The 27,343-nt window shown below is 44.8% G+C and overlaps 1 protein-coding gene across 3 annotated transcripts in view; it reads left to right on the forward strand.

The window, feature by feature from the left end:
• NCK1 (NCK adaptor protein 1) overlaps positions 1–27,343 on the forward strand; it is a 162,563-nt gene that overhangs the window by 107,146 nt on the left and 28,074 nt on the right. Inside the window, exon 1 of one of the 3 annotated variants that reach the window (XM_040348716.1) lies at positions 10,528–11,021. The exons of the other annotated variants lie outside the window; for them this stretch is intronic. Within the exon in view, the coding sequence (XP_040204650.1) occupies positions 10,979–11,021 (43 nt within the window). The 5' untranslated portion in view covers positions 10,528–10,978. Of the gene's footprint in view, positions 1–10,527; positions 11,022–27,343 lie in introns of those variants that run through there. 3 annotated transcript variants of the gene reach the window in all.

The raw sequence follows: 27,343 nt of genomic DNA on the forward strand, positions 1-27,343 counted from the left end.
CAAGAACCACTGTGTTCTCCCAGCAGGGGAAGCTGTCCCTGCTGGGAGAACAGTGATGATTGCTAGCGGCTAGAACTGCTGCTAGCAATAATTGCATATAAAATCAGGAAGACTGGTTGTACTTTATGTGGTTGATCAATCAACTTGTGTACATTCAGCCTGCCCATACATGGTCCAAATATCGGCCGATTCCTACTGAACCAGCCGAGATTCGAGCGGTCTATGGCTGGCTTTAGTTTGAAAACAATATTACTTGATGGTCTTTTTCCAAAACAGATACATCTGAGTTGTTGTGCATTCTGTTGTATGGGTCCCTTTCCATGTGATGTAAATTGTGTGCATGTGGGGTGACCAAGAAATGCTGTCCTATGTATTTTGGCTGTGATGGATTATGGTGTACAGTGCTGTGGAATGTGTCTGTGCTGTCATATAAAAGCGATGCATTGGCATCTCTGTGATTCAGCCACTGGAAATAAAGTGTCCATTCATCTGTATGTGGCTGGACAATGAAATAACGGCATATTGAAAGTTTTCCAGCAGTACTGATGTTGGTCTTAAAGCGGAACTTCGCCTTGAAAGGGAAGTTGTGCTTTTCCTCATCCACCCCCTCCCCCCACTACTTTTGGATCTATTTATTTTTTGGATGTTAAAGCCGTTTTCTATTTTTTTTTTATTACACAAGCTGTCACCACCATGGTGACATTGTACTGCTCTGGGGGTGATCGTATTCAATGACTGGCTGTTCTGATAACCCTGTATGTTGGTGCCACCAGCCATTGTGTCCGATTACCAACACAGCAGTTCAATGTCCACTGAATGTCCTGGCCAGTGCTGCCAATATCCTTAAAGCGGTATTAAACCCAAAAGCAAACATTTATTATATTGTAGTTTACCAATTCTTAGATGTGATGGATATATTCAATAATCTAGGCTTGCTTTCTTGTATTCTCACCTGGTAATCCAGCACGTCTGTTGTATTTCAAAACAGTTAGCTCTCTAGCGCAATGTATCAGTTTACACGGATGAGACAAACCACTTGGCACTGCCAGGTGAGATTTAAAATGATCCGCTTTTAGTCATTCATGCAAAACCTTTATCCCAAAGGGAACATTTTGCTTTTTACTGTTCATAAAGGGTTAGTTGGAGTTTGGCTTCAACTTGTTAGTGGTTCTGAATCTGATTTATATATTTAACACTGCCCTACAGACTGACAATGCTGCTGTGCCTCCCATGCCCATTTCTTCAGAGTTCTCTCACTAATACAGGAGTGTTAGTGGCCAAATCACCAGGTGAAAACGGGGGGGGGGGAAGCCAGCCCCCCAAAAAGAAAACAAATGCAGCCACCACATCTGATGATTTGTAAGCTGCAATATACAGTAAAACATTGGATTGCGAGCATAATTTGTTCCAGAAACATGCTTGTAATCCAAAGCACTCTTATATCAAAGCGATTTTCCCCATAGGAAATAATGGAAACTCAAATGATTCGTTCAAGTTTTGTTTCAGTTTATAGTCCATATAAAAAGATTATAGCAATGTGATAGGTTGTGTAACCATAAAATGTCCATCCACAGGGGGAATAGAAGCAAAATCCAGCAGGAGCTTCAGAGTATAAAAGAGAAGAGAGGCTCCTCTAAGGCCCTTTCCACACAAGGACAGATCCGCTTTCAGCGGGAGATCTCTCCACCGAGCCGACGGATGACAAGCTCCTCTCTGCTCACTAAACGGGGAGGGGCTTGCCCAGCGCTGCTGTCTCCTATGGAGAGATGGGACAAAAACGGACAGCATGTCTACCTGTGCCTGAACTCCTCCATCTGCACACCATGCTGACTGCATTTCTACAAGAGGCCAGCCCAACCATCCCTTCAGACAACTGAACCACAGAGACTCTTTTGTTCCTTTCCGTTGCGTCCTGTACTTCCTGGCCAGTGAACATGGCATTCCTGAGGGCAGCCATGTACCATGTACCAGTAGGCTAGGCTTGCTTTGATTATAGTAGCTGGGATTGCTATAGCTGATGCTACACTAAGCTATATTCCTTGACGTATAGAAGTGACCATTACAGTACATTAGTTTTGACACAATTGGTTGATTTTGTGTGATACACCCGATTCATAATCGGTAGAGGTACACCGAATGGAAATTTTGGAATCGAAATGCAGGATACACTTGGCTAAACGAAAACGGTTAAATTATACTTTGTGTATTCGCTTTTTTAATTAGTTTAAATGGCTATGACGTTATTGTTTGCCATTATTGGCACCTTTTTATATGCTATGTATGTCTTCACACTGGTCCATTACACTTTCATTGTGGTGTTAAAAATCCTGCTTGCTGCATTTTTGGTTCGTTAAAAAAAAAAATCTCCTCCTGTTGAAATGCATTGAAAACGCAGTAAGAATGCATCAATAATGCACCTTGTCACATTTTTGATGCTATTTTTGAGTCACATGACCTATGAAAAATGCACCATAAGCATGATAAAATCGCACGCGTTTTCATTGCCATTATCGTCAAAATGCCAATAGCACCATTTTCGCACAATATGTTTTGGCCGCCTACATTTTGGTGCAATCAGTCCAGAAACTGAAAGTTTCACACATGTGGTATCGCCATACTCAGGAGGAGGAGTAGCAGAATGTGTTTTGGGTGTAATTGTAAGTATGCCTATAATGCGTGTTAGAAATATCTTCATAATTGACAACTTTGTGTAAAAACGCATACTTTTTTTCCCTGCATTTACCAAAAAAAATGAAAAAAAAAAATACAACTTCAAAAGACTCGCTATGTCTCTAACGAAATACCTTGGATCGTCTGCTTTCCAAAAAGGGGTCATTTGGAGGGGGGGGGGGGGGGGTTGGGTGGGGGTATTTGTACAGTCTAGGCATTTTAGGGCCTCAAATTTAAGGCAGTCCTACATCAGTATTGGTCTACTTTCAAATATATGTATTCCATACTTTTGTAGACTCTTAACTTTCACACAGACCAAATAATATACACTGATTTAGGTTATTTATACCAAAGAAATGTAGCAGAATACATTTTGGCCTATATCTATTCAGAAATATTTTAAAAATGTTATAACCAAATAAAATCAGAAGTGCTGATTAAATACCCTTGAAAGAAAGCTCTATCTAAAAAAGAATAATAAAAAAGTAAGTTGGTTACAGTGTTGCATGCCTAAGCAAGTTATTAAGTGTCACAGCACTGAAGTGGCCTGGGCAGGAAGTGGGTGAAAGTGTCCGGTCTTAAGGTGGTTAACCACTTCATACTGCTGAGCGTCATATGACGGCCTCAGCTTTCAGTGGTGTTCTCTGAATTAAGCCTGCAGCTGCAGTCATCATTCAGATATATATATTTTTTTCAGCCAGCGGTTCCCTACATCATAAGAACAATCATAGCCACTTAATCGTTCTTACCTTTGTTCCCCCCTCCCGCCGCCCTCCGGTGCTTCTTCGGGCTCTCCCGTGCAATCGAGGGCCTGGAGAAGGAATCCGCCGGCCCCGGAAGGAAGCCATAGAGAAAACCGAGGGATAGATGGTCCCTGGCAATCTGTCTCTCGGAGGCCCGGGAGCGACATTATGATGTCACGTCTGGGCCGCCAGAAGTAAACCAAGCCTGGGACTAGGCTGGAAAGCATCAGATCGTTCACTTTTTTTTTTTATCTGATGCTTTTCAGCCTGGAGGAGAGATGTGGGGTCTAAAAAGGACCTGTCACATACTATTCCTGTCGCATACTATTCCTATTACAAGAGATTTAAAGGGAAAGTGTAATAAAATGTAAATAACCCCAAAAAATTATTTAAGCGCCCCGTCCCCGCCAGCTCGCATGCAAAAGCCAACGCATACTTAGATCGCGCCCGCATATGTAAACGACGTTCATGTCCGGTATCGCCGCAAACATTAGAGCGAGAGCAATAATTCTAGTGCTAGACCTCCTCTGTAAACACTAAACATGTAACTTGTAAAAAAAAAAAAAAATGTAAAGCGTCATCTATGGAGATTTTTAAGTACAGAAGTTTGGCGCCATACCACGAGTGTGCGCAAATTTAACCACTTAAGCCCCGGACCTTTAGGCAGCTAAATGCCCAGGCCAGGTTTTGCGATTCGGCACTGCGTCGCTTTAACTGACAATTGCGCGGTCGTGCGACGTGGCTCCCAAACAAAATTGGCGTCCTTTTTTCCCCACAAATAAAGCTTTCTTTTGGTGGTATTTGATGACCTCTGCGGTTTTTATTTTTTGCGCTATAAACAAAAATAGAGCGACAATTTTGAAAAAAATGCAATATTTTTTACTTTTTGCTATAATAAATATCCCCCAAAAACATATATAACATTTTTTTTGCCCCCTCAGTTTAGGCCGATACGTATTTTTCTACCTATTTTTGGTAAAAAAAAAATCGCAATAAACGTTTATCGATTGGTTTGCGCAAAATGTATAGCGTTTACAAAATAGGGGATAGTTTTATTGCATTTTATTATTTTTTTTTTTTACTACTATTGGCGGCGATCAGCGATTTTTTTCATGACTGCGACATTATGGCGGACACTTCGGACAATTTTGACACATTTTTGGGACCATTTACAGCAAAAAATGCATTTAAATTGCATTGTTTATTGTGAAAATGACAGTTTCAGTTTGGGAGTTAACCACAGGGGAGGAGTTAGGGTTCACCTAGTGTGTGTTCACAACTGTAGGGGGGTGTGGCTGTAGGACTGACGTCATCGATCACTCGATCGATACGCCGGCACAGTGAAGCATGGGGAAGCCGTGTTTACATACGGCTCTCCCCGTTCTTCAGCTCCGGGGAGCGATCGCGACGGAGCGGCTATAAACGAATAGCCGCGCCGTCGTCCCGGATCGCTCCCCGAGGGAATCCGCACGCAGCGGAGGGGGTCCCGATCGGACCCCCCACCCGCTAGAATCCAGGGACGTATATATACGCCCATCTGCCTGTCCGTGCCATTTTGCGGACGTAAATAGTCGTGCGGCGGGCGTTAAGGTGTTAAAGTGTCATGTGAGGTTTCTATTTACTCAGCGTAACATCTGTCACATTATACAAAATAATTGGGCTAACTTTTTTTAATTTATGAAAATGTACCCCCCCCCCCCCAAAAAAAAATTGCGTTTGAAAAATTACTGCGCAGATATCGTGTGACAAAAGTTAAAATGACCGGCCATTTTATTCCCTAGGGCAGGAATCCTCAAACTACGGCCCTCCAGCTGTTGTAGAACTATACATCCCATGAGACATTGTAACACACTGACATTCACAGACATGACTAGGCATGACATTGGGAGGAATTGTGCCCCATCATTGGTGTCATTGGATATATACATCACTGTAACAGCAACGTTTGAACTGTCATCACTGTAATAGCTGTGATTATTTGTGATCTGTGATTGGCTATAGCTAATCATATGGAACCATTACCATGTGATAGCTGTGGGCCAATCACCACATTACTCTGTTGCAAACACGGCTGTTATGAATGAAACTCATTCATATCAGCTTTGTTGACATTGTGATCATGTTATCACATGGCTAGCCGGGATCTGCAATCTGCTGTGTCAGCGACTTTCTGTGCACCACTAACCAGGAACAGGCTGGATGATGTACATGAGTTCAGATATAGTTGGGTTGGTGCAGCACTCAACAAAAATATGTAGTAGCCTCAAACATACAGAAAAAAGTAATACATTTATATATATAATATGCTATTGCCTTCAGTGCAATGTGTGCAGCAAAACCTAAACAATATAGTAGAAACCTTGAACAGAAAGGGGAAACTGCCGCTCCAGGTGAGTATTAAGCAATCAGTGTCCTCTCAGAACCAAATGGGTGCCGGCAATGCACAAAGCAAAACTTTGAGGAGAAGATATGGACAGCCGCACACCAAAGGAACCTTCAGGCCAGGTTCACACCTATGCGAATTGAGTGCGGCTTAAACCGCATCTAATTCGCAGGACATTTCAAAATACATTGTTTTCAATGAGGCTGGTTCACATATGTGCGATGCATCTAACTGCGTATTGCCTCCAAACCGCGTGCGGTTTTTATGTCTTGCGGTGCGGTTCAGGTGAGAATTCAGTCCCATTATCTTCTATGGGTACGCAGCTGAATTCACAGATGTGTTCAGTTCTCTTCAGTATTTGTCTCATTCAGTTCAATACACTTCCCCCCTCCCCTCCCCTCCCCTCTCCCAGGTCTCCAAATTCACACCTGATCTGCAACTAAAATGCAGTTGATCTGCAGAACACCTTATAGAGAAATTCGCAAAGACAACAGAGCTCCAAAACACAACGCACTAGTGTGAACCTGGCCTAAAAAGGTGGCCTTTAACCACTTCGTTACCGAGCCTGTTTTTCAGATTCAGTGTTTACGAGACTAAAACAGTTTTTTTTGCTAGAATATTACTTAAAACCCCCAAACATTATATATTTTTTTTTCTAACACCCTAGAGAATAAAATGGCAGTCATTGCAATACTTTTTGTCACACCGTATTTGCGCAGCGGTCTTACAAGCGCACTTTTTTTGGAAAAAATTCACTTTTTTAAATTAAAAAATAACACAACAATAAATTTGGCCCAATTTTTTTATATATTGTGAAAGATAATGTTACGCCGAGTAAAATGATACCCAACATGTCACGCTTAAAAATTGCGCCCGCTCGTGGCATGGCGTCAAACTTTTACCCTTAAAAATCTTGATAGGCGACGTTAAAAAATGCAGCCTGTAGAATTTTTTAGAGTTACAGAGTAGGCCTAAGGCTAAAATTATTGCTCTCGCTCTAACGATCGCGGCGATACCTCACTTGTGTGGTTTGAATACCGTTTTCATATGTCGGCGCTACTCGCGTATACGTTCGCTTCTACGCGCGAGCTCGTCGGGACGGGGCGCTTTAAAAAATTTTTTTCACATTTATTTTTAATTATTTTACAATTTTTAACACTGAAATAAAAAAAAATAAAAAGACCTCAGATCTCATATTTGGGCTTAAATGCAAAAAAAATTAAAAAATTTGGAAATGTCATTTTTTCAAATGACAAAAAAAAAAATGTCTCTTTAAGAGGCTGGGCGGGACTGACGTTTTGACGTCACTTCCGCCCAGCAGAGCTATGGGGGACGGACGAAGGAGATTTTTCCTTCAGTCTCGTCCCCGCTCAGCTGCCGGATGGTCGCGATCCCCTCCGCCGCTACCGACGGCTCCGGTAAGCGGCGGAGGGCGCGGGACAGCGGCGGGAGGGGGGGGCCCCTCTCCCGCCACCGATAACGGCGATCTTGCGGCGAATTCGCCGCGGAGACCGCCGTTATCGTGTACAGGACCGTCGGCACTAAAGATGGATACCTCAGTTGTGGCAGCAGCTGCTGCCGTTACTGAGATATCCATCTTTAAAAACAGGACGTCATTTGACTATGGGCCAGTAACCAAGTGGTTAATGGTAAAAGGAAAACGGGCACTACAAAGCACAGCAAGCAGTGGGGTATATAGCTGACGCGTTTCGTCCTGGGGTTCAGTGCTTAGTCATAAGCACTGAACCCCAGTGCAAAACGCATCAGCTATATACCCCACTGCTTGCTGTGCTTTGTAGTGTCTGTTTTCTTTTTCCTTTCCCAAAGTTTTGCATAGTGGAAACCTTGCTGGTGCGATTTGCATACAATTAGTGGAAAAAATAAATGGGGTTATATAGCACGAGCACTTTATAATATGGGCTGATGGAAGTGGATTTGTAGCTGTTGTATAAACACTGCACTGATTCATGTATATATTGTCATTTAAATCTAATAAACATTTATGGTTAATGTTGAAATTTGAGTTTTACAAGGTAATAGCTGGTAACAGCAGTTCACTAATTGTTTGCAGTTATCACTAACAGCAGATCAATAATTGTATGCAAATAGCACCAGCAAAGTTTCCACTATATTTTTTAGGTTTTGCTTCACACATTGCCCTGAAGTGAATAGTTCGCAATTTTACAAGGTATTAGCAGGCAACCCCCTGTAGTTTAACCACTTAAGACCCGGACCATTATGCCGGTAAAGGACCTGGCCCCTTTTTGCGATTCGGCACTGCGTCGCTTTAACTGACAATTGCGCGGTCGTTCGATGTGGCTCCCAAAATTGGCGTCCTTTTTCTTTTCATAAATAGAGCTTTCTTTTGGTGGTATTTGATCACCTCTGCAGTTTTTATTTTTTGCGCTATAAACAAAAATAGAGCGACAATTTAAAAAAAATTCAATATTTTTTTACTTTTTGCTATAATAAATATCCCCAAAACATTTTCCTCAGTTTAGGCCAATGCGTATTCTTCTACATATTTTTGGTAAAAGAAATCGCAATAAGCGTTTGGTTTGCGCAAAAGTTATAGCGTTTATAAAATAGGGGATAGTTTTATGGCATTTTTATATAAAAAAAAATGTTTTACTAGTAATGGCGGCGATCAGTGTTTTTTTTATTTTTTTTGTGACTGCAACATTATGACGGACACATTGGACACGTTTGACGCATTTTTGGGACCACTGTCATTTTCACAGCGAAAAGTGCTATAAAAATGCACTGATTACTTTGAAAATGGCAGTGAAGGGGTTAACCACTAGGGGGCGCTAAAGGGGTTAAGTGTGTCCTATTGTGTTTTTTTTTTGTGTTTTTTTTACTGTAGGGGGGCGTGGCTGAACGTGTGACGTCACTGATCGTCGTTCCCTATATCGGAGAACAGACAATCGGTGACAAGCCACAGAGAAGAACGAGGAAGGTTTGTTTACACTCGCCTCTCCCTGTTCTTCAGCTCCTGTGACCCAAACGCGGGACACCGGCAGCGATCGGGTCCGCGGTCACGGAGCTCAGGACCACGGCTGGGTTCTTAAAGGCGACGTGCCTGTGCCCAGCCGTGCCCTTCTGCCGACGTATATTGGTGTGAAGGTGTCCTCAAGTGGTTAACTAACTACCTTATGACTGTGCTATAGCCAAAAGACGGCTACAGCACTGCTCTCTATCATTCTGGGAGGTCCTCCCGGGAACCCCTTTTTACTATGTGATTAGCTGTGTCCAATCACAGCTGATCACATGTAAACAGACTTGCTGGTTATCGGCAGTCTTTTTCTCACGCACTGTGTCTGTGAGAGGAAAGGAGTGCTGATAACTGACAAGGCTGTCAGCACACTGTTTACGCTGATAATCAGGGCACTGATCTTCAGTGTCCTGATTATCAGTGCTATTTAGGGCAGCTTATCTGTGCTCATCAGTGCAGCTTCTAAGGCTTGTTTCACATCTATGCATGTTGCTTTAAAAGTGTTTCTGCAGTGCTTTCTGCATTTTTGTAACCGCGATTTGCATTTTGGGTCTTTTTTGTTTTTTACATTCACTGTATATAGCTGTTTGCTAAGAAGCGTGTTGGGAAGCCTGCCACTGCATCCTAAGCAACGGATGAGTCATCAGCTGTCAGCAGGCTTCCCCACTGACAGCTGAATGTAAAAAATTGTCTGCTAAAAAAAAGTCTGAAGGGCCTGGTATGGGCTGTGATGTGCATATAAAAAATAAATAATAAATAAATAATGCAAAAAATACTTGTAGATCCTGCCAAAAATCCACGAATAACCCTCCTGTGTTCGCTGCCTGGTGCTGAATGTTATCAGTTGGCATTATTCCCTCCTATCTCTGGTCTATATTATGGAGATGAGGATATGGGAAGGTTTTCTGTAGTACTGTGCTTGGATAAACAGGAACTAATTTACTGGCAAGATAATATTGATCTATAGCCCCGTTCACACGGAAGACTGTCAGGAGACAAAAGATCCCACCTGACATTCTGACCCTGGTGTATGTCGGACGACGTCCATGCTGGAAAACCAGCAGCTGTCCGTCTCCTGATCAGTGTTCTCACCACGACAGCTCAGCGGGGAGACCAACCTCCCATGGTAATACAGCGGCACCCGACCGGAGCTGTACGTTTTTTGGGGTTGCACGAATGAAAACTGTAGCGTGTACCAGACTTGACTACATGCATTTTAACAAGGTAACCTGCCCATTTACCATTTGTCATATTTCACACAAGATTTTTTTATCATCGCATCTTTTATTATCGCATTTTTTGATCGTTAATGTTTTTACTGTATATGCATATACACCATGTGCTGGACTGTTTTGATACATGGTGTAATCATTTTCTCACACATGTTTTTTTCCGCCCATCTCTTCACTTTCATATGTTTGTTAGTTTTTCTATACATTTTTGGTGCAGCATTATTATCATTATTTGATTATACTTGGCGCCAGTTCTCTTTTTCTTTCCTATATATACCATTTGTGATTTGCCTAATTTATTCAACAAAGACCCTCTGAAATACTGCCAATGCCTTTTCTGTGTGTGTGTGTGTGTGTGTGTGTGTGTTTTTTGTGTGTGTGTGTGTGTGTGTGTTTTTTTGTGTGTGTGTGTTTTTTTGTGTGTGTGTGTTTTTTTGTGTGTGTTTTTTTTTGTTTGTGTGTGTGTTTTGTTTTTGTTTGTGTGTATAGAGGCATGTAGAATACATGTGTACCATTATCAGCTATGTGTGAACTAACAGACTCTGATCAGAATAGACAATGCATTTTTTTTCTGTGGTTTCTCAGCTGGGTGACTCCTTTCTCTTTTAACAATATTGTCATTATATTTTACTATGTTCTGTTTAGACTACTACTAAGATGAAATCTTTTTAGATTTACTACTGGTGCCAGCATAGCCTCGGACATTACACAATGATGGGTGATTTGCAGAAGGTCTATGCTTGCTCCTAGTCCATTGTTATGTGTGGGGAGGTTTGCCAGCTGTTCTGGAATCGGAAGGGTTAAAGAACAGGGAGGACTGGCCAAAGCAGTGACTTTGTTTCCGTAGGAAGGGCCCGGTCATGTGACTGCTTCCATCCAGCTTCCCCCACCACAGGGGCAGGAAATTTTTAGGGTGGACTCGGGAGAGGTAGAAGTTCCAGAAAGCAGGCTCTCTATGAAAAGAATGGATCTTCGGAACATCTTCAGACACTGGTTCAGTAAGTGTGTCCCCTGCATGGTTCTCAGTCGTCTCTGTCCCTCTGCTAGGACAATGCTTCTCTTTAATCAGTGCATTGTGCCTGAGAACAGTCCCTCCTCTTTCTCCAGTGCTTAGCACAGGATATCACTCTCTGGGTGGCGTGCTCCAGTGCAGGTGAACTTTCATTCCTTTACCTGTTCCCGAGTACTCGGGGTGGAGATTGAACACCTTGTACTTGAGAAGCGTTTAATTAGTAAACATGTCTCTATGCGTTTGTAGAGGTGATGAGTTCCTTACTCCATTGTCAGATCACTTTGTATTTCCTTATAAGTAGAGAAACTGGTCTACAACCTGTATAAAGAGATCCATGCCCACATAAATACCCGCCTTGCCAGGCTTATGTCAATTAATGTTGAGACCATTTAAACAAATGTGTTGTGGTAACTAGCAGTAGTGCCCGTTGCATGCGTTGCGGTGGCATTCATTATTAATGGCACTTAACGCACAAGGGAACCGCACCATAGTGTGTTGCAGTGCATTGTGTTGCAAATTTTGGGACTTGTATGATTTTCGAGACGTCCTGGTGTGTTGGCAGCCCATTATTTTCAAGGCACTGCTTTCACATTACGCAACGTAAATGAGTGTATAGTTCTTTGAAGTGACCCTGTTGCTGCAGAGCAATAGGTCTGTGGTGGCAAAGTTTACTGCACCACGTGGTAATGCACATTGTGGTACCATGTATCCTTGTATATCTGTAGCATGTTCCATTGTCAAAAGTCGTGCGTGTGTGTGTGTGTGTTCACATTTGTGTGTTTATTTTGCTAATCCAGCCTAATGGAACCCAGCATGCTGCCATGTCTCTTGTCATATTACAGTAATCTGTGATTGCGTTGGAATACTGCTCCTTGTGCAGTCATTGAATAAGTGAATTTTGGATTGAGGCCAATTTTGTGTAGTGTTCACATCACGAATATGCATACAGTTCGTGGGCATTCTTTTGCACAGAGTGGGCTGTGTTTGTTTGTTTTTTGACCATCTGTGTCCTATTGGAGAGATTTCCCTTCACTTCCTGTCCTCGAAAAACACAACAGGAAATGAGGAAAAAAAAACCCTTTTAAAGACAGTTGCCCCCCCCCCCCCCCCATTGAGAAAAAAAAACTATTCTCTTTAGTTTAGGTGGCACCTGTATCATTTTGGATATCTTGGATTTCTTTCTAGTGTTTCCAGAGAAGGGTGAATCCCCTGACAGAAGTTATAACCTTTCCTTCTAGCTAAGGGCTCATTTACATGGGCACAGAGGCTTGTACAGCTATTTCAGTCCGGAGCAGCATAGACCTCCTATACAGGCAGCCTGTGTTCATCAATAGAGATGTGGTGACATTATAGACTCACCGGCACAGTTAGACGGGTATGCAGGGATGGCTGCATGGCTCCGAATGTAAACATTGTGGATCTGGGGCCATGCACCTATCCCTGCATTCCTGTCAAACTTTGGTATGCGAGTAATTCCATACAGCAGCAGTGACAGCACTACTGCATACTAAAGACCCACCAGATCCACATATGCCGATGTATGGATGTAAACGTTTGGGCTTATGTTTACATGCATCCATCATACTGTACATGGACCCTATTGGCTGCTGCCATTGCTTAGAGACAGAAGTTAACATTAACAATTGCGCAGTTGATTATACAAATTAACATAGCACAAATGTTGCATGTGTACATCACTCCGATAAGTATTTAAAGTGGCAATAAACCTTCCTTTGTTCTTTTATTAAATAATAAATGTCATACGTGCCTGCTCTGTGCAATACTTTTGCACAGAGCAGCTCCAATCCTCCTCTTCTGGAGTTCCCCACTGGCACTCCAGGCCTTTTCTCTTTGGCAAGTCTCCCAACGGAAAGACGTTTTCCATGAGGGCACCCATGTGGGCTCACTTCCGAGATGCCCTGTCTGTATCTATTGACACAGAGCAGGTGGCTCGGCCCTGTTCCCTACTCCTTAGAACATTCGATTGACAGCATCAGGAGCCATTAGCTTTCGCTGCTATCAGTCTGCCCAATGAGGGAGAGAGTGACTTGTGCTTGTGTAACAAAAAAGGGAGGGGGGTGCTGGGGGGGATCCTGCAAAACAGAAGGTTAAAGTGGTTGTAAAGCAAAGCACATATATCGGTAGTGTTTACTTCTCTCTCTTTAAAGCTCCAAGCGTCGTTTCTCTCTGGTGCTTTATTCCTCTGTTATCAGCCTGAGCCACTTCTGGGAAGTCTTCATAAAATTTAATTTGTGGGGGGTTGGGTGAGCAAAACAGAGCTGGTCTATAAACACTCTGTTCTTCTACTGTATTAAGGGGTGTGTGTTCTTTTCCTACAATCGGCTCTCGCACACTATTACTTCAGCCTCTCTGCCCCCCCCCTTCTGTGCTCTGGACAGATGAGGAAAGATTAACACGACCTGCCCTTTTGAAGGGGTGTAGAGAAGACTGTAGATAAACAAGTAAAACCTATGTAGGAGCATCTGCTTTATCTCTGTTTATCATCTGAGGCTGTTCACTTCACTGGGTATATGTGTGGATTTACAACCCCTTTTTAAGGCTTTAGAACCTTAGTGTTACTAAACCCAGGACCCTGCATTCCCTATATCTGGTCTCCCACAGTACACAGAACATTTAAATGCAATTATTTTAGTAAATAAATATAAACCGCTCAATACCTTTTCTTATCCGCATTATATAGCAGTCTTGTGACTTCTATCAGTGCCTGGTTAAAGCTTGTAGGAGGAGTTTTCATACTGCACTGGCTGTCCTATCAGGATGCAGGACCCCTGACCCTCTGTCTTGACAGTGCTTATCGCATGCACTCCCCCAAGAGAAAAAAAAAAAACGCTCTAGCAATACACCCTAAACTGAGCATGTGCAGCCTGACTCCAATAACTGTTTTATCTGAACATGTTGTGGAGTCAGTGAAAGAATAGGAGGATCTGTGCATACAAGATCAAACTTTCTTTTTACACAATGCAGAGGATTAACCCCTTGGAATCCACAGTGAGTATAACAAGCATGCTTTACTGCATATACAGGCTGATTTTACTGTTGTGGGTTTAGGAACACTTTAAGCAAGATCTTGCTGCTGGCAAAAGCCTATGTAAGGACTGGCGCTTCATGCACATGAGGCCTTGGACTGTTACTATTAGCCAATCGCATTCCTCTTGATGGAGTATGAGAATACTGATAGAACTACTGTTGTTTTTCTTAACTTTTTCTATTTGCTGCTTTTAAATATAAGACCCATATTTTGGCATCTGGAGCTGGCAGCACTTGGCTTACAAAGGCCTCATTCACACTGGTGTACTGTGCTCAAATGTGAAATGCTGTGACTGGAGATCATTCATTGCTCATCCCAGAGGAAATGTAGATCAAAAAAATGCCTCCCTGCCACCCTACATTTTTTGACCTGTTGTGCTGCCGTGCAAAGGGTCATCTTTACTCACACAAGAGGAACATGTTGCATGCAGACAGCCTGGTAAAGTCAGTGACAGACGGACGGCTGTATGGATCTCCAAGCGCATCCCTGAGTGTACATTCATGCAGGAGCAATGTGCGGATCAGAACAAAGTCTGTCTGTGTTCTGATCTGTGCATCGGTCCTGTATGGGGGTACACTTGGGGATGTGATCTGTCTGTCACTGACTTTACCAGACTTTCTGCACACAACTGCACGAAACACCCATGCCTCCTGTGCAGGTAAAGACAGCTCTTTGGGTATAGAGAACAGTATGCCCCATGTAAATAAGGCCTAAGGGGAACTGTTACATTAACATTAAAGTGAGGGGGAAAGGGAGAGGTCTGGGAGCTCAGGGAGGGTGTTGCACTAAGGCTGAAAAACACAGTAAGAAAGTATTTAATAAAAAAATGATTAAAGGACTATAATCAAAAGTATTGGGACGCCTGCCTTTACACACACACATGGAATTTAATGGCATCCCAGTCTTAGTCCATAGGGTTCAATATTGCATTGGCCCACCTTTTGCAGCTATACCAGATTCAACTTTTCTGGGAAGGCTGTCCACAAGGTTTAGGAGTGTGTCTAGGGAATGTTTGACCATTCTTCCAGAAGCACATTTTGTGAGGTCAGGCACTAATGTTGAAAGAGAAGGCCTGGCTCACAGTCTGCACTTTAATTTATCCCAAAGGGGTTCTGTCAGGCTGAGGTCAGGACTCTGTGCAGGACAGTCAAGTTCCTCTACCCCAAACTCGTTTATCCATGTCTTTATGGACCTTGCAAAGGGTGGGCCAACTCAATATTAAACCCTATGGACTAAAGCCCCCATACACACTATTATATGTTCTGCAGAATTTTGTCTTCAGATTTAGTGCAAGGGCCTGTCTGATTGAAAACAAATTCAAACTCTTAAGGTTTGACCTCATGGTTTTGGTAAATCTGAAGACAAAAATCTAATAGTGTGTATTGGGGTTAAAAATGGGGATGCCATTAAAGTTCATGTGCGTGTAAAGGCAGGCGTCCCAATACTTTTGGTAATGGTATATGTGTGGCTTATTTTTGGAGAGTACGGATATTGTTTAGTGTCACTTTAAGAAGTATAGAGAATATTGGCGAGGATGACCTTGGAATAGGGGCTTCTGTGGGAGCGGGCTGCGGGGAAGGTGCTTCTGTGGGAGCGGGCTGCGGGGAAGGTGCTTCTGTGGGAGCGGGCTGCGGGGAAGGTGCTTCTGTGGGAGCGGGCTGCGGGGAAGGTGCTTCTGTGGGAGCGGGCTGCGGGGGAAGGTGCCTCTGTGGGGAAGGTGCCTCTGTGGGAGGAGGCTGCAGGGAAGGGGCCTCTGTGGGAGCAGGCTGCGGGGAAGGGGCCTGTGTGGGAGCAGGCTGCGGGGAAGGTGCCTGTGTGGGAGCAGGCTGCGGGGAAGGTGCCTGTGTGGGAGCAGGCTGCGGGGAAGGTGCCTCTGTGGGAGCAGGCTGCGGGGAAGGTGCCTGTGTGGGAGCAGGCTGCGGGGAAGGTGCCTGTGTGGGAGCAGGCTGCGGGGAAGGTGCCTGTGTGGGAGCAGGCTGCGGGGAAGGTGCCTGTGTGGGAGCGGGCTGCGGGGAAGGTGCCTCTGTGGGAGCGGGCTGCGGGGAAGGTGCCTCTGTGGGAGCGGGCTGCGGGGAAGGGGCCTCTGTGGGAGCGGGCTGCGGGGAAGGTGCTTCTGTGGGAGCGGGCTGCGGGGAAGGTGCCTGTGTGGGAGCGGGCTGCGGGGAAGGTGCCTGTGTGGGAGCAGGCTGCGGGGAAGGTGCCTGTGTGGGAGCAGGCTGCGGGGAAGGTGCCTCTGTGGGAGCAGGCTGCGGGGAAGGTGCCTGTGTGGGAGCAGGCTGCGGGGAAGGTGCCTGTGTGGGAGCAGGCTGCGGGGAAGGTGCCTGTGTGGGAGCGGGCTGCGGGGAAGGTGCCTGTGTGGGAGCGGGCTGCGGGGAAGGTGCCTGTGTGGGAGCGGGCTGCGGGGAAGGTGCCTCTGTGGGAGCGGGCTGCGGGGAAGGTGCCTCTGTGGGAGCGGGCTGCGGGGAAGGTGCCTCTGTGGGAGCGGGCTGCGGGGAAGGTGCCTCTGTGGGAGCGGGCTGCGGGGAAGGTGCCTCTGTGGGAGCGGGCTGTGGGGAAGGTGCCTCTGTGGGAGCGGGCTGCGGGGAAGGTGCCTCTGTGGGAGCGGGCTGCGGGGAAGGTGCTTCTGTGGGAGCGGGCTGCGGGGGAAGGTGCCTCTGTGGGGAAGGTGCCTCTGTGGGAGGAGGCTGCGGGGAAGGGGCCTCTGTGGGAGCAGGCTGCGGGGAAGGTGCTTCTGTGGGAGCGGGCTGCGGGGAAGGTGCCTGTGTGGGAGCAGGCTGCGGGGAAGGTGCCTGTGTGGGAGCAGGCTGCGGGGAAGGTGCCTGTGTGGGAGCAGGCTGCGGGGAAGGTGCCTGTGTGGGAGCAGGCTGCGGGGAAGGTGCCTGTGTGGGAGCAGGCTGCGGGGAAGGTGCCTGTGTGGGAGCAGGCTGCGGGGAAGGTGCCTGTGTGGGAGCAGGCTGCGGGGAAGGTGCCTCTGTGGGAGCAGGCTGCGGGGAAGGTGCCTCTGTGGGAGCGGGCTGCGGGGAAGGTGCCTCTGTGGGAGCGGGCTGCGGGGAAGGTGCCTCTGTGGGAGCGGGCTGCGGGGAAGGTGCCTCTGTGGGAGCGGGCTGCGGGGAAGGTGCCTCTGTGGGAGCGGGCTGCGGGGAAGGTGCCTCTGTGGGAGCGGGCTGCGGGGAAGGTGCCTCTGTGGGAGCGGGCTGCGGGGAAGGTGCCTCTGTGGGAGCGGGCTGCGGGGAAGGTGCCTCTGTGGGAGCGGGCTGCGGGGAAGGTGCCTCTGTGGGAGCGGGCTGCGGGGAAGGTGCCTCTGTGGGAGCGGGCTGCGGGGAAGGTGCCTCTGTGGGAGCGGGCTGCGGGGAAGGTGCCTCTGTGGGAGCGGGCTGCGGGGAAGGTGCCTCTGTGGGAGCGGGCTGCGGGGAAGGTGCCTCTGTGGGAGCGGGATGCGGGGAAGGTGCCTCTGTGGGAGCGGGCTGCGGGGAAGGTGCCTCTGTGGGAGCGGGCTGCGGGGAAGGTGCTTCTGTGGGAGCGGGCTGCGGGGAAGGTGCTTCTGTGGGAGCAGGCTGCAGGGAAGGTGCTTCTGTGGGAGCAGGCTGCAGGGAAGGTGCTTCTGTGGGAGCAGGCTGCAGGGAAGGTGCTTCTGTGGGAGCAGGCTGCAGGGAAGGTGCTTCTGTGGGAGCAGGCTGCAGGGAAGATAAGCAGGGTGAGGAGGAGGGATTGGTCATGATGATGAAATACGGGAAAGTTCAAGTTTGCAAAGACAGAAGAGTGTGAAGCCTCGTCTGCTCATGCCATGCCATTGGAAAATAGACATTATTATTATATTATACAGGATTTATATAGCGCCAACAGTTTGCGCAGCATTGATTGCACTGTAGTTTTCATGTGCTAGAAGTACAGTTGGCCCTTTGGGTTGTCAAAGCGAATTGAAGCAATCTTTGAAATCCTTCCGTGTGATTAGTCCAGACTTGGTAGGCTTGTATGCTAATGTTGCAGGGGGTTAACGCCGTGTCTAATCATATCCGTTAAACTCAGACTCCAGGCACTATGAACAAAGCTGGGTCACAAGGCTCCAGTAGATTTTTGGCAACCAGTTGTGGACCGGAAATGGATGTGAAGTCAAAACTCCGAGCAGGATTAAGAGGCACAGAGAAGGGGTTAAGCAAGTTTTTGTGTCTGCCTCTTTAGGATTAAGGGCTTTCTCAGCTTCATCCACTTCATGATAATACATGCTGCAGCGAGGAAGTTTTACCCGATTAGTAATTTGTAACATATGGCTTTTCTCCAGTAGAAGAGTCACAAAACACTACCTCATTCTGAACGTGGTTTCCTCGCCGGACTGTTCTGTGTGCCATACCAACAAGTCACTTCTGTGATCTCTGTATGTTTTGTGAGACTTTCATATCCTGGGCAGATTTAGGATTGATCTGATGGCTGAGCCAAGTAACTCCCTTTGTGCTTGGTAGTTTGAAATACCAGATTTGTGTTGGATTTGCTTTATGCTCACATATTACCTTACCAAGCGAGCAAGTTGATGCCCATCTTGTTCCTATCTAAACTTAGACCTGTTCACACCCCCTACTAAACACTATTCTAACCACCCTGTGAAAGGAAGATGTGTGTACTTACCTATTCTGAGAGCAATGCGGTCCGGTTGGTAGGTAAGAATACGAAGCTTCCTTTTACGGGGTAGATGGAATTGGGAATCTGCTAATTTTCCACTTTAACCATGTCAGCTCTGGACCATTGAGCTGCCAAATGACCAGGCCACTTTTTGCGATTCGCCACCGTGTCTCTTTAACTGACAATTGCGCGGCCATGCGACTTGGCTCCCAAACAAAATTCACGTCCTTTTTTTTTTCTACCACAAATAGAGCTTTCTTTTGGTGGTATTTGATCGCCTTTTGCGCTATAAACAAAAATAGAGTGACAATTTTGACAAAAAAAAAGCTATATTTTTTCCTCTTTTGTAAAAAAAATAAAAATAAATTCTCAGTTTAGGCAGATTATGTATTATTCTTCTACATATTTTTTGTAAAAAAAAAAATGCAATAAGCATTTATTGTTTGGTTTGCGCAAAAGTTATATCGTCTACAAAATATGGGGTAGTTTTATTGCATTTTTTTTTAACTTGTTGCGGTGATCTGCGGGTTTTTTTCGTGACTGCGACGACATGGTGGACACATCGGACACTTTTGACGCTATTTTGGACCATTCACGTTTATACCGCTATCAGTGCTATAACAATGCACTGATTACTGTAGAAATATGACTGGCAGTGAAGGGGTTAACTACTAGGGGGCGGGGAAGGGTTTGTGTGTTCTAGGGAGTGATTCTGACTGTTAGGGGGTGTGGCTTACTGTGACACGACACTGATCCTGATGAGAGGGAGCAGACAATCTGTGTCCTGTCACTAGGCAGAACACGGAGATGCCTTGTTTACAAAGGCATCCCCTCGTTCTGCCATTCCGTAACCCAATCGCGTGATAGCGGCGGACATTGAGTCTGCGGGTCCCGCGGGCATGGTCACGGAGACTGCGGTGAGCATGTGCAGGCGCTAGGGGGCAGAATTCAAAGTTGCTTTGCCTGCCCCATTCTGCCGACGTAAATGTGCGTGAAGCAGTCGGCAAGCGGTTAAACAGGAACTGAATTCCGAACAATGTTCCCAATAAAAGGCACGTCTGGGCAAATGGACTTGTCCTCAGTATTGCCTTTGGTCTTTCCACATTACTGATTTACCAGGTGGTGTTTTGCACCGTGTCTGTGTGGGTGAAGTCATATTGGTAGAAGTGGGACTTTGCTTCTACATGTGAGAGCTGCCCCCTGATGACTGCTAGAGGTGCAGAAAGCACAGATTTTCTAAATAGGTAAAGCGGGCAGATCCTTGGACTTGCAATACTATTTTTAAGGAGAAACTCCTGAAAAGAAGGTAAATGTTGCAGTGAACTGTTTGGACACAAATAACATTTCTAGGTGTTCCCTAGAAGACGGTATAGATTCGCTTTTTGAGTAGGAGTCCACCTAAAGTAGTATCTTGTTATCTCAATCAGTTGTGTCATTAGCATAAATACAGAGTAAGTTGGGCACAAGTAACCAGCGATGGGTTATCTAGGTGACAGGAAACATCTGTATATCTCAGGAAAGGAGTTACAATGTGGGATCACTCAGCTGGGACAGCCATTCCCCTCCTCCCCTCGGTTGAGAATGGTCTCCATTATGACATAATAGATTTCCTCACGATGATCTGAGCATCAATTTACAGAGTGTAGACAGAAGCTCAGTTTGTTTTCTAGCCTTCAAAATCGTTTCATTTATAGCCTATAAATAATGGTTTGTATTTACAGTATAGCAGAAAGTCCGACATGATGACTGACTATGAGGAGTTTCACAATGTAGCCTTTTTTTAAGCTTGTTTCAACATTTTTGGGGATTACATTTTGTGTTTTTCCTTGACTCCTTCTAATAATAAAGTCAGCTCTTTGCATTGGTGTTATCCATTTAGTAATGTGAATATAAATGGTCATTGGAGGAGTGTAGTCTGAGCATACAGTTTTGTGTTTAGAGAAGTCTGTAAAGCAAATAGAAAAATGGTTGCAAAATTCAGTCATACATTACTATCTGCATATAACAATAGTGATGTATACCGGGAAAGATAGACAGGCCTGCTATTGCTGACCTCTCCTTCTGAAGTACTAGTTTCCCGGCTGACGTGATGGCTCCCTGACTTCAATACTTTGGGTCAGGTATGTACACGAGGGGTTCTCTCCATGTTGACAAAGAGTAAAATGTAGGCCCCCATTACTAAGCTTTCCTCCTGAAAATGCTAGAGGTCGTGTGGGTCCAGTGGCTTTATTAAGTTGCTTTTTTGGAGTAAATATTTAGCTCTGCGTGCTTCAAAATGAACAGTTGCAACTTGCACTTCAGAATGGCCAATCCAATGGTCACGCAGCCCCCAGCACAGTGATGGCAAACCTTGGCACCCCAGATGTTTTGAAACTACATTTCCCATGATGCTCATGCACTCTGCAGTGTAGTTGAGCATCATGGGAAATGTAGTTCCAAAACATCTGGGGTGCCAAGGTTTGCCATCACTGCCCTAGCACATTGGCATACTGGAGTGTAGAAGCTCTTCACAAGCCTTTGCAGAAGATCTGAATCTTCATGGCCAACAGGGAGGCTGTGTGGGAAGGGAAGCTCATCTTCCATCCTCACGAGGCAGCAGAGAGTCAAGCTTGCAAAGGCCATCCCTCATCATCCCTGTACAGTGGAGCCCATTCACACTACGGGCTGTAAGGAGACGATGGTAGTATTATGGCTGAGTTTTGGGGGGCTACCGTTTTTAATAAAATACAATTTCTTTTATATATATATTTTTTTATTTGTTCTTCTACAGCACTGTCAATGTATGCAGCATTCTACATATATAAACTATATATTGTACGTTCTCCTCAGCCTCTGCCCTCAAGTAGCTTACACTCTAAGGTTCCTAACTCGCATTCATACACATACTAGGGCTAATTTAGACAGAAGCCAATAGACCTACCAGCATGCTTTAAAGTGTGGAAGTAAACCCGCACAGGGAGAACATACAAGCTCCAGGCAAGATAGTCATGGTTGGCATTCAAACCAATGACCTTAGTGTTGCTAGGCAAAAGTGCTAACCACTTAGCCACTGTATGTGTTCAATGCACGAAGATAGTTTTGTATCTTTTCAAGAGGGTGACATTGGGAACTTTGGACTCCCTAACCTCCATAACGACGTTTATAGAAGAGAAGGTCCTCTTAAGGCTGGATTCACACCTATGCATTTTTAGTGCAAATCTTCAAAATGCAAAAATAACTAAAACTACATAGGTGTGAATCCAGCCCAACACAGGGTTACTATCACCTGCAGAATGTGGTTGTCTATAATACAAAAATCTAATACCCGGTTCATACTGGGGTGACTCGTCTGGCGACTCAGCCGCCTGACAAGTCGCGCTCCGCTCTATTCAATAGAACCGCTCTAATAGGAGCAACTCAAATCGCTGCGATTTAGAAAAAGGTTCTTGTACGACTTTGGGGGTGACTTGCATTGACTTCAATACAGAAGTCATTTTGCAAGTCGCCTCTCAAGTCGTCTTGAGATCGCCTTACCCAGTCGCCCCCGAAGTCCGTGTGTGAATCGGCTCTAAGGCTCTGTGTTGATTGTTTTATACTTTTTATTTGAAAAGTTGATTTTTATGTTGGATTTGTGTGCCCTTTAACACCATAATGATCAGATGTTTGCTCTTGAATGCCAGGATTATTTTTGACCTGCTTAACAACTGCCTAATTGACAGGTGTGTGTGTGTGTGTGTGTGTGTGTGTGTGTGTGTGTGTGTCTTTTTTTCTTTTTCTTTTTTTAAGTGGTTATAAACCTTGGTAAGCTCTAACGGGCAGGGCCTTCTGATTCCTTCTGTATTGAATTGTATTGTAACTGTACTGCCTACCCTCATGTTGTAAAGCGCTGTGCAAACTGTTGGCGCTATATAAATCCTGTATAATAATTCTACTATAAATCTGTTATGGGTCTTAATTATTCAGGTGGGTCTGTGGTTATAAACATTACTATGTCAACCTCTGATGGCTTCCTTACATTTTTCCTGTTAGAAAATTGTAATCCTCCTTTAAGTTGTCTCAGTGGCTTTCTAAAGAGTCTGCTTACCCCGGTGTCAGCACACGGTCATTAAAGCATGAGAAAGTTGTACCCTTTTAATCCCTTGGAGCTCAGTGGTTGAGGTCATATGTCCATTTAGCCCACAGCACAGATGGAGTAAAGAGTTCCCATAATTCAATCTTTACTGAGCTTTGCTTCTAATGAGGAACTCAGATGTAGATGTGGTATGAAGTTTTTTTTTTTTTATGTATGAGAAGTGTTCAATTTTTTTCCCCAAGTTCTTTTACATCTGGACACCTAGAATTCAGTTGCTGTTGTGCAATTGAGGTAAAAAATTCTAGGAAGCAGTATACTAAAGAAAAGTGAAGTAGGTTTGTATCATTACTGCCTTAACCACTTGAGCTCTGGCAGGTCATGGTGTTCATTTAACTGACAATTGCGCGGTAGTGTGTCACTGTATACATTTTTGTCCGTCCCCCCCCACACACAAATGGAGCTCTCGTTTGGTGGTTATTGATCACCTCAGAGGTTTTTTTGTTCGCTGTAAACAAAAAAACACCAACAATTTTGAAAAAAGACAATATTACTTTCTGCTGTAAAACATACACAATAAAAATAAAATGTAAATCAAATTTTTTCATCAATTTAGGCCAATCTATATATTTTTGGTAAGAAAAAAAAACTAAGCGTATATTGATTGGTTTGTGCAAAATGTAAAGCGTCCGCAAACTATGGGATATTAATGACACTGGCAGGTAAGGGGTTAGCATCAGGGGCGATTAAAGGATTAAATGTATGTCTAGGTTGTGCTTACTCACTCTGAGAGAGGTGCTTTACTAGGGGAAGGCAGAGATCTGTTTTCCTACTTGGCAGAAACATGGGATCAATGCTTTCCCCCGCTGACAGAACAGCAATCTGCCTTGTTTAGGCAGACTGCAGTTTGGCTTGTCTCCCGAATGATCGGTGGGAACCGCTGTAGCCAATCACAGTGGGAGCGGGTCGCCAGTGGTACGCACTCTCCAGACCTGGAAGTTACAGATTATGTACTGGCTACGTGAGCCGGCACAGAGAGGTCGCCCTGCCGCTGTATATGTACGTTGGACGGGCGCTTAATGGTTGGAGTTTCTATAATCGCAGCATACACTTTCATTTTTTAACATCCGCATTGTAAATGCAATACTTAGAAAAGTTATTTTTTACAGTCCAATGTTCGCTTACTTGAAAAGTGGTGCCAAGTTGCTAGCGATCTCTTTCCACAACGTCCCTGCTTGCTTTGCAGCGTCTCCTCTGCTGTTTACTTTCAATTTCTAAGGACTGCATGTCCCATGGTACCTTGCTTCCTTCAAGCAGTGATTCCTGTACTGACTGCCTGCTGAACCTCTTCCGCGCAGCACCTCCATTATTCGGAAGGCAGGCTCTGTGAAATGTGTGACACAGCAGTCCCTAGTCACAGGACACAGTGATTCTATGTCACAAAATTGAAGGAAGTAAATGTGTGGGAATAATTAGAGAAGGAAACCTCTGTTCATTTATCCCCTCTATGATGTACACAAATAAAACCTTATTGTCAACTGCTGCATGCACTGTTGTGCGTTCTCACACACCACCAAACTGATAATCTATGAATAGTGTCACGCAGGAATACATCTATTGACAACAGAAAATCCCTCCCAAAAAAATAAATAAAAATTAATTCTGCTCTGGCAATTTTGAGTCAACCTCAAACAAAAATAAAATATAGAAGGATTTTTATCATCCATTTTATAAACTAAAAACACTAGTGTACAATCATGTATACAACATATAGCAAACCATAAAAAAAGATCTTTAAAAAAAATTACAGCATGCAGGGTATATTTTATTAAACATGCAAATTCAATATGCACTGATTTAATCACATTCAAAGTAATTAATAGCACAGTGTGCACCATGTATCAGTCCTACTTTAGTGTTTACAAAATGACGGCACCCCCCAATTTTCATTCATCCACGCGATCCACCGCCAATCGCCTGAAAGCTTTGACCTTTTATGGAGGAGTTTACGCTGCGCCTTCCCCTTTTACACCTCTTCAGTACCTCCTGACTTGTCTCTGTGCCTCCTTCCTATACAGACCCTCTGGTCTATTTTAATATTCTGCCTCCTCTCAAACAAGAACTCTCTGATGTGTGTCTCAAATAAAATGGAACCATCATTGTGCTTTATCAAAAATATAAACTACATTTGCTATTGAAAATGCGTGGGAATCTTCATAAAGTTTTACAAACTTCACGATTATTTAGATTAATAGAAGTTGACAAAAAATAGTTGTGCTACAATATGGAAATAAATGCGATTTTAAATGATGGCCATAGATACGCTTTAAAGCAAAACTCTGGGATTTTCAAATAATCTCCCATTAGTACAACACACACACACATACACACACACACACACACACACCACTAAACAGTTATTACATTTGTGAAATTTATTACAGTTTAAGAGAGATTTGTGATTGAATTTTCAGGAAGTCAGCTTTGTGATTCCAAAAATGCATCATCTTTTCTGGCAGGTAGGATCTCTTAGAACAGTGATTGCGTCATATCCTCTTCTCTCTATCTCTAACTGTAATCAGCCTACATTTCCCATGAATCCTTGGGATGGGAGTGAATGTAGGAGGTACACTAGGCTTGTATATGTAAATGTGAACTCGCCCACTTCAACATAAATCACACCCCTCATTCTGCAGCCAGCAAGCAACACAACACACTGTATGATCAGTTACAGCCTTATAAATGCAATCCAGTGCAACGTGTCAGGGGCCACCACCAGTGCCGAATGCCAGGGGCCATCGCCGCAGCATGTCTGTCCCACCAGAGAAGAGCGGGGGTTATTATTAGAAATCTGTTGTATGACACAGCAGGGATCTCCCGTGGTGTCAGGTATTGTATATCGGAACACTGATCGCTAAAGTCCCGCCTCCCGGTATTTATTGATGGCACACTGTGCCCATACCGGCGGGAGGTGGAGATCAGCAATCGGTGTTCTGATATACAATATCTGACACCGCGGGAGATCCTCACTGTGTCATACAACTGATTTCTAATAACCCCCGCGCTGTAAAGAGACAGCGAGTCGCAGTGGGTGGGGGGTTGTGCGGCGAGGAAATTGGAGGGGCGGATTGCTGGAGGAGAAGAACACCTCTTCCATTAGCGGCACAGACGGGGGGCTGGGAGACATCTCTGCTTCCTTCCTGCTCGTTTTCAGAGGACCACAAGGGGGCATTTCAGACTGGTGGCAGACCTTAGGAGAGGGATAGAAGCCAGCGGTCTTACAAACAGGATGTCGGCAGGCAATAATGTTTTTTTTCAGCAAGTTCACCAGCCTGTTAGAGGAACTCCAGAGCTCAGAAGAACATGGATGGCAAAGTTGGTAAAGGTAGATCGACAACAAGGACATGGGGAAAAAAGTCTTTGGCCGGAGTTCTGCTTTAAGGGCAAACTATAGCTGCACAATGATCAATGCCCAGGCAGCAGGTGGAGAAGTAATTGAATTTCTGTGGGCCGCTGCATAACTTCTGCAGACTCAATCCCATCACTCCCGGCATCTAAAATCTGGTATAATTGATTCGCCAAGCTGGATTTTCCTAGCAATAGTTTCCTGCATATACAACACTTGCCGCTTTAGGAGCTCTTGGCTATTCTAGTATGTAAATAGCAACTTCAGATCCAGAGGTTGTGTTTTTCACAGTACAGGGAACAGGCCTCTTAACATTTTTACAACTAGGTTATAGGCAGTGACACCCACTATATAACCCCTCCTACTCCTAGCTAGCTTCATTCTTTTTGCTGGTATCCTTGGGTGGTAGACACCTTCATTCTACTGAGAGAAGCTTAGTCTTCTATAGAGGTTTTTACTTTTTGCCTCTCTGGATTATATTTCAAGCTGATCCTTGAATAGTCTGGCTTGGCTTTCCTACAGCTTCTGGATCAGCAGAGACTGGTATTGGCACCATATATTTTTTTAATTGGGCCACACATTATGTGGCACTATTGCATCCACATGTTCACTCCAAACCCCTGCCCATCCTCCCCCTGAGTGGTGCATTACTGAGCCTTTGTGAACTAGCAATACTGTGCCTACACAGCCGGACGCTCCTTCAGTGCCTGTGCCTCTTTGTTCTAGTGTAAGTTACTGCTTTTTTGTGCTCTGTCTTCTATTTGGACTGGTTTCCCGCTCTGAGAGCACATTTATGGCAGTTTGCTCTAGCAACACTTTGGTTACCGCAGTCTACAGATGCTTACATCAAGACCATCACGGAGCCCATGAAGAATGATTTATTTATTTTAGGTACTTGTATAGCGCCATCAATTTACACAGTGCTTTACAAATACTTTGTACATTTACATCAGTCCCTGCCGTCAAGGAGCTTGCGGTCTAAGGTCCTTAAAGGGGTTGTAAAGATAAACCTGTTTTACACTAAAATTAACATCTGACAGGTGCTTATATAGAAAAAAGTAATGATTGCCATTATAAATGGTAATATACCTGTTTAAATAGAGCTTGTGTATCATCCTCTGTCTTTCGTGAATCATTAGTATCCTTCATTTCTTGGTTTACGGTGTGCGTGCATTATAGGCACGTCACGGC

Source organism: Rana temporaria, chromosome 4 (assembly GCF_905171775.1).
Source record: "Rana temporaria chromosome 4, aRanTem1.1, whole genome shotgun sequence".
In the NCBI taxonomy this organism is placed as follows: domain Eukaryota; kingdom Metazoa; phylum Chordata; class Amphibia; order Anura; family Ranidae; genus Rana; species Rana temporaria.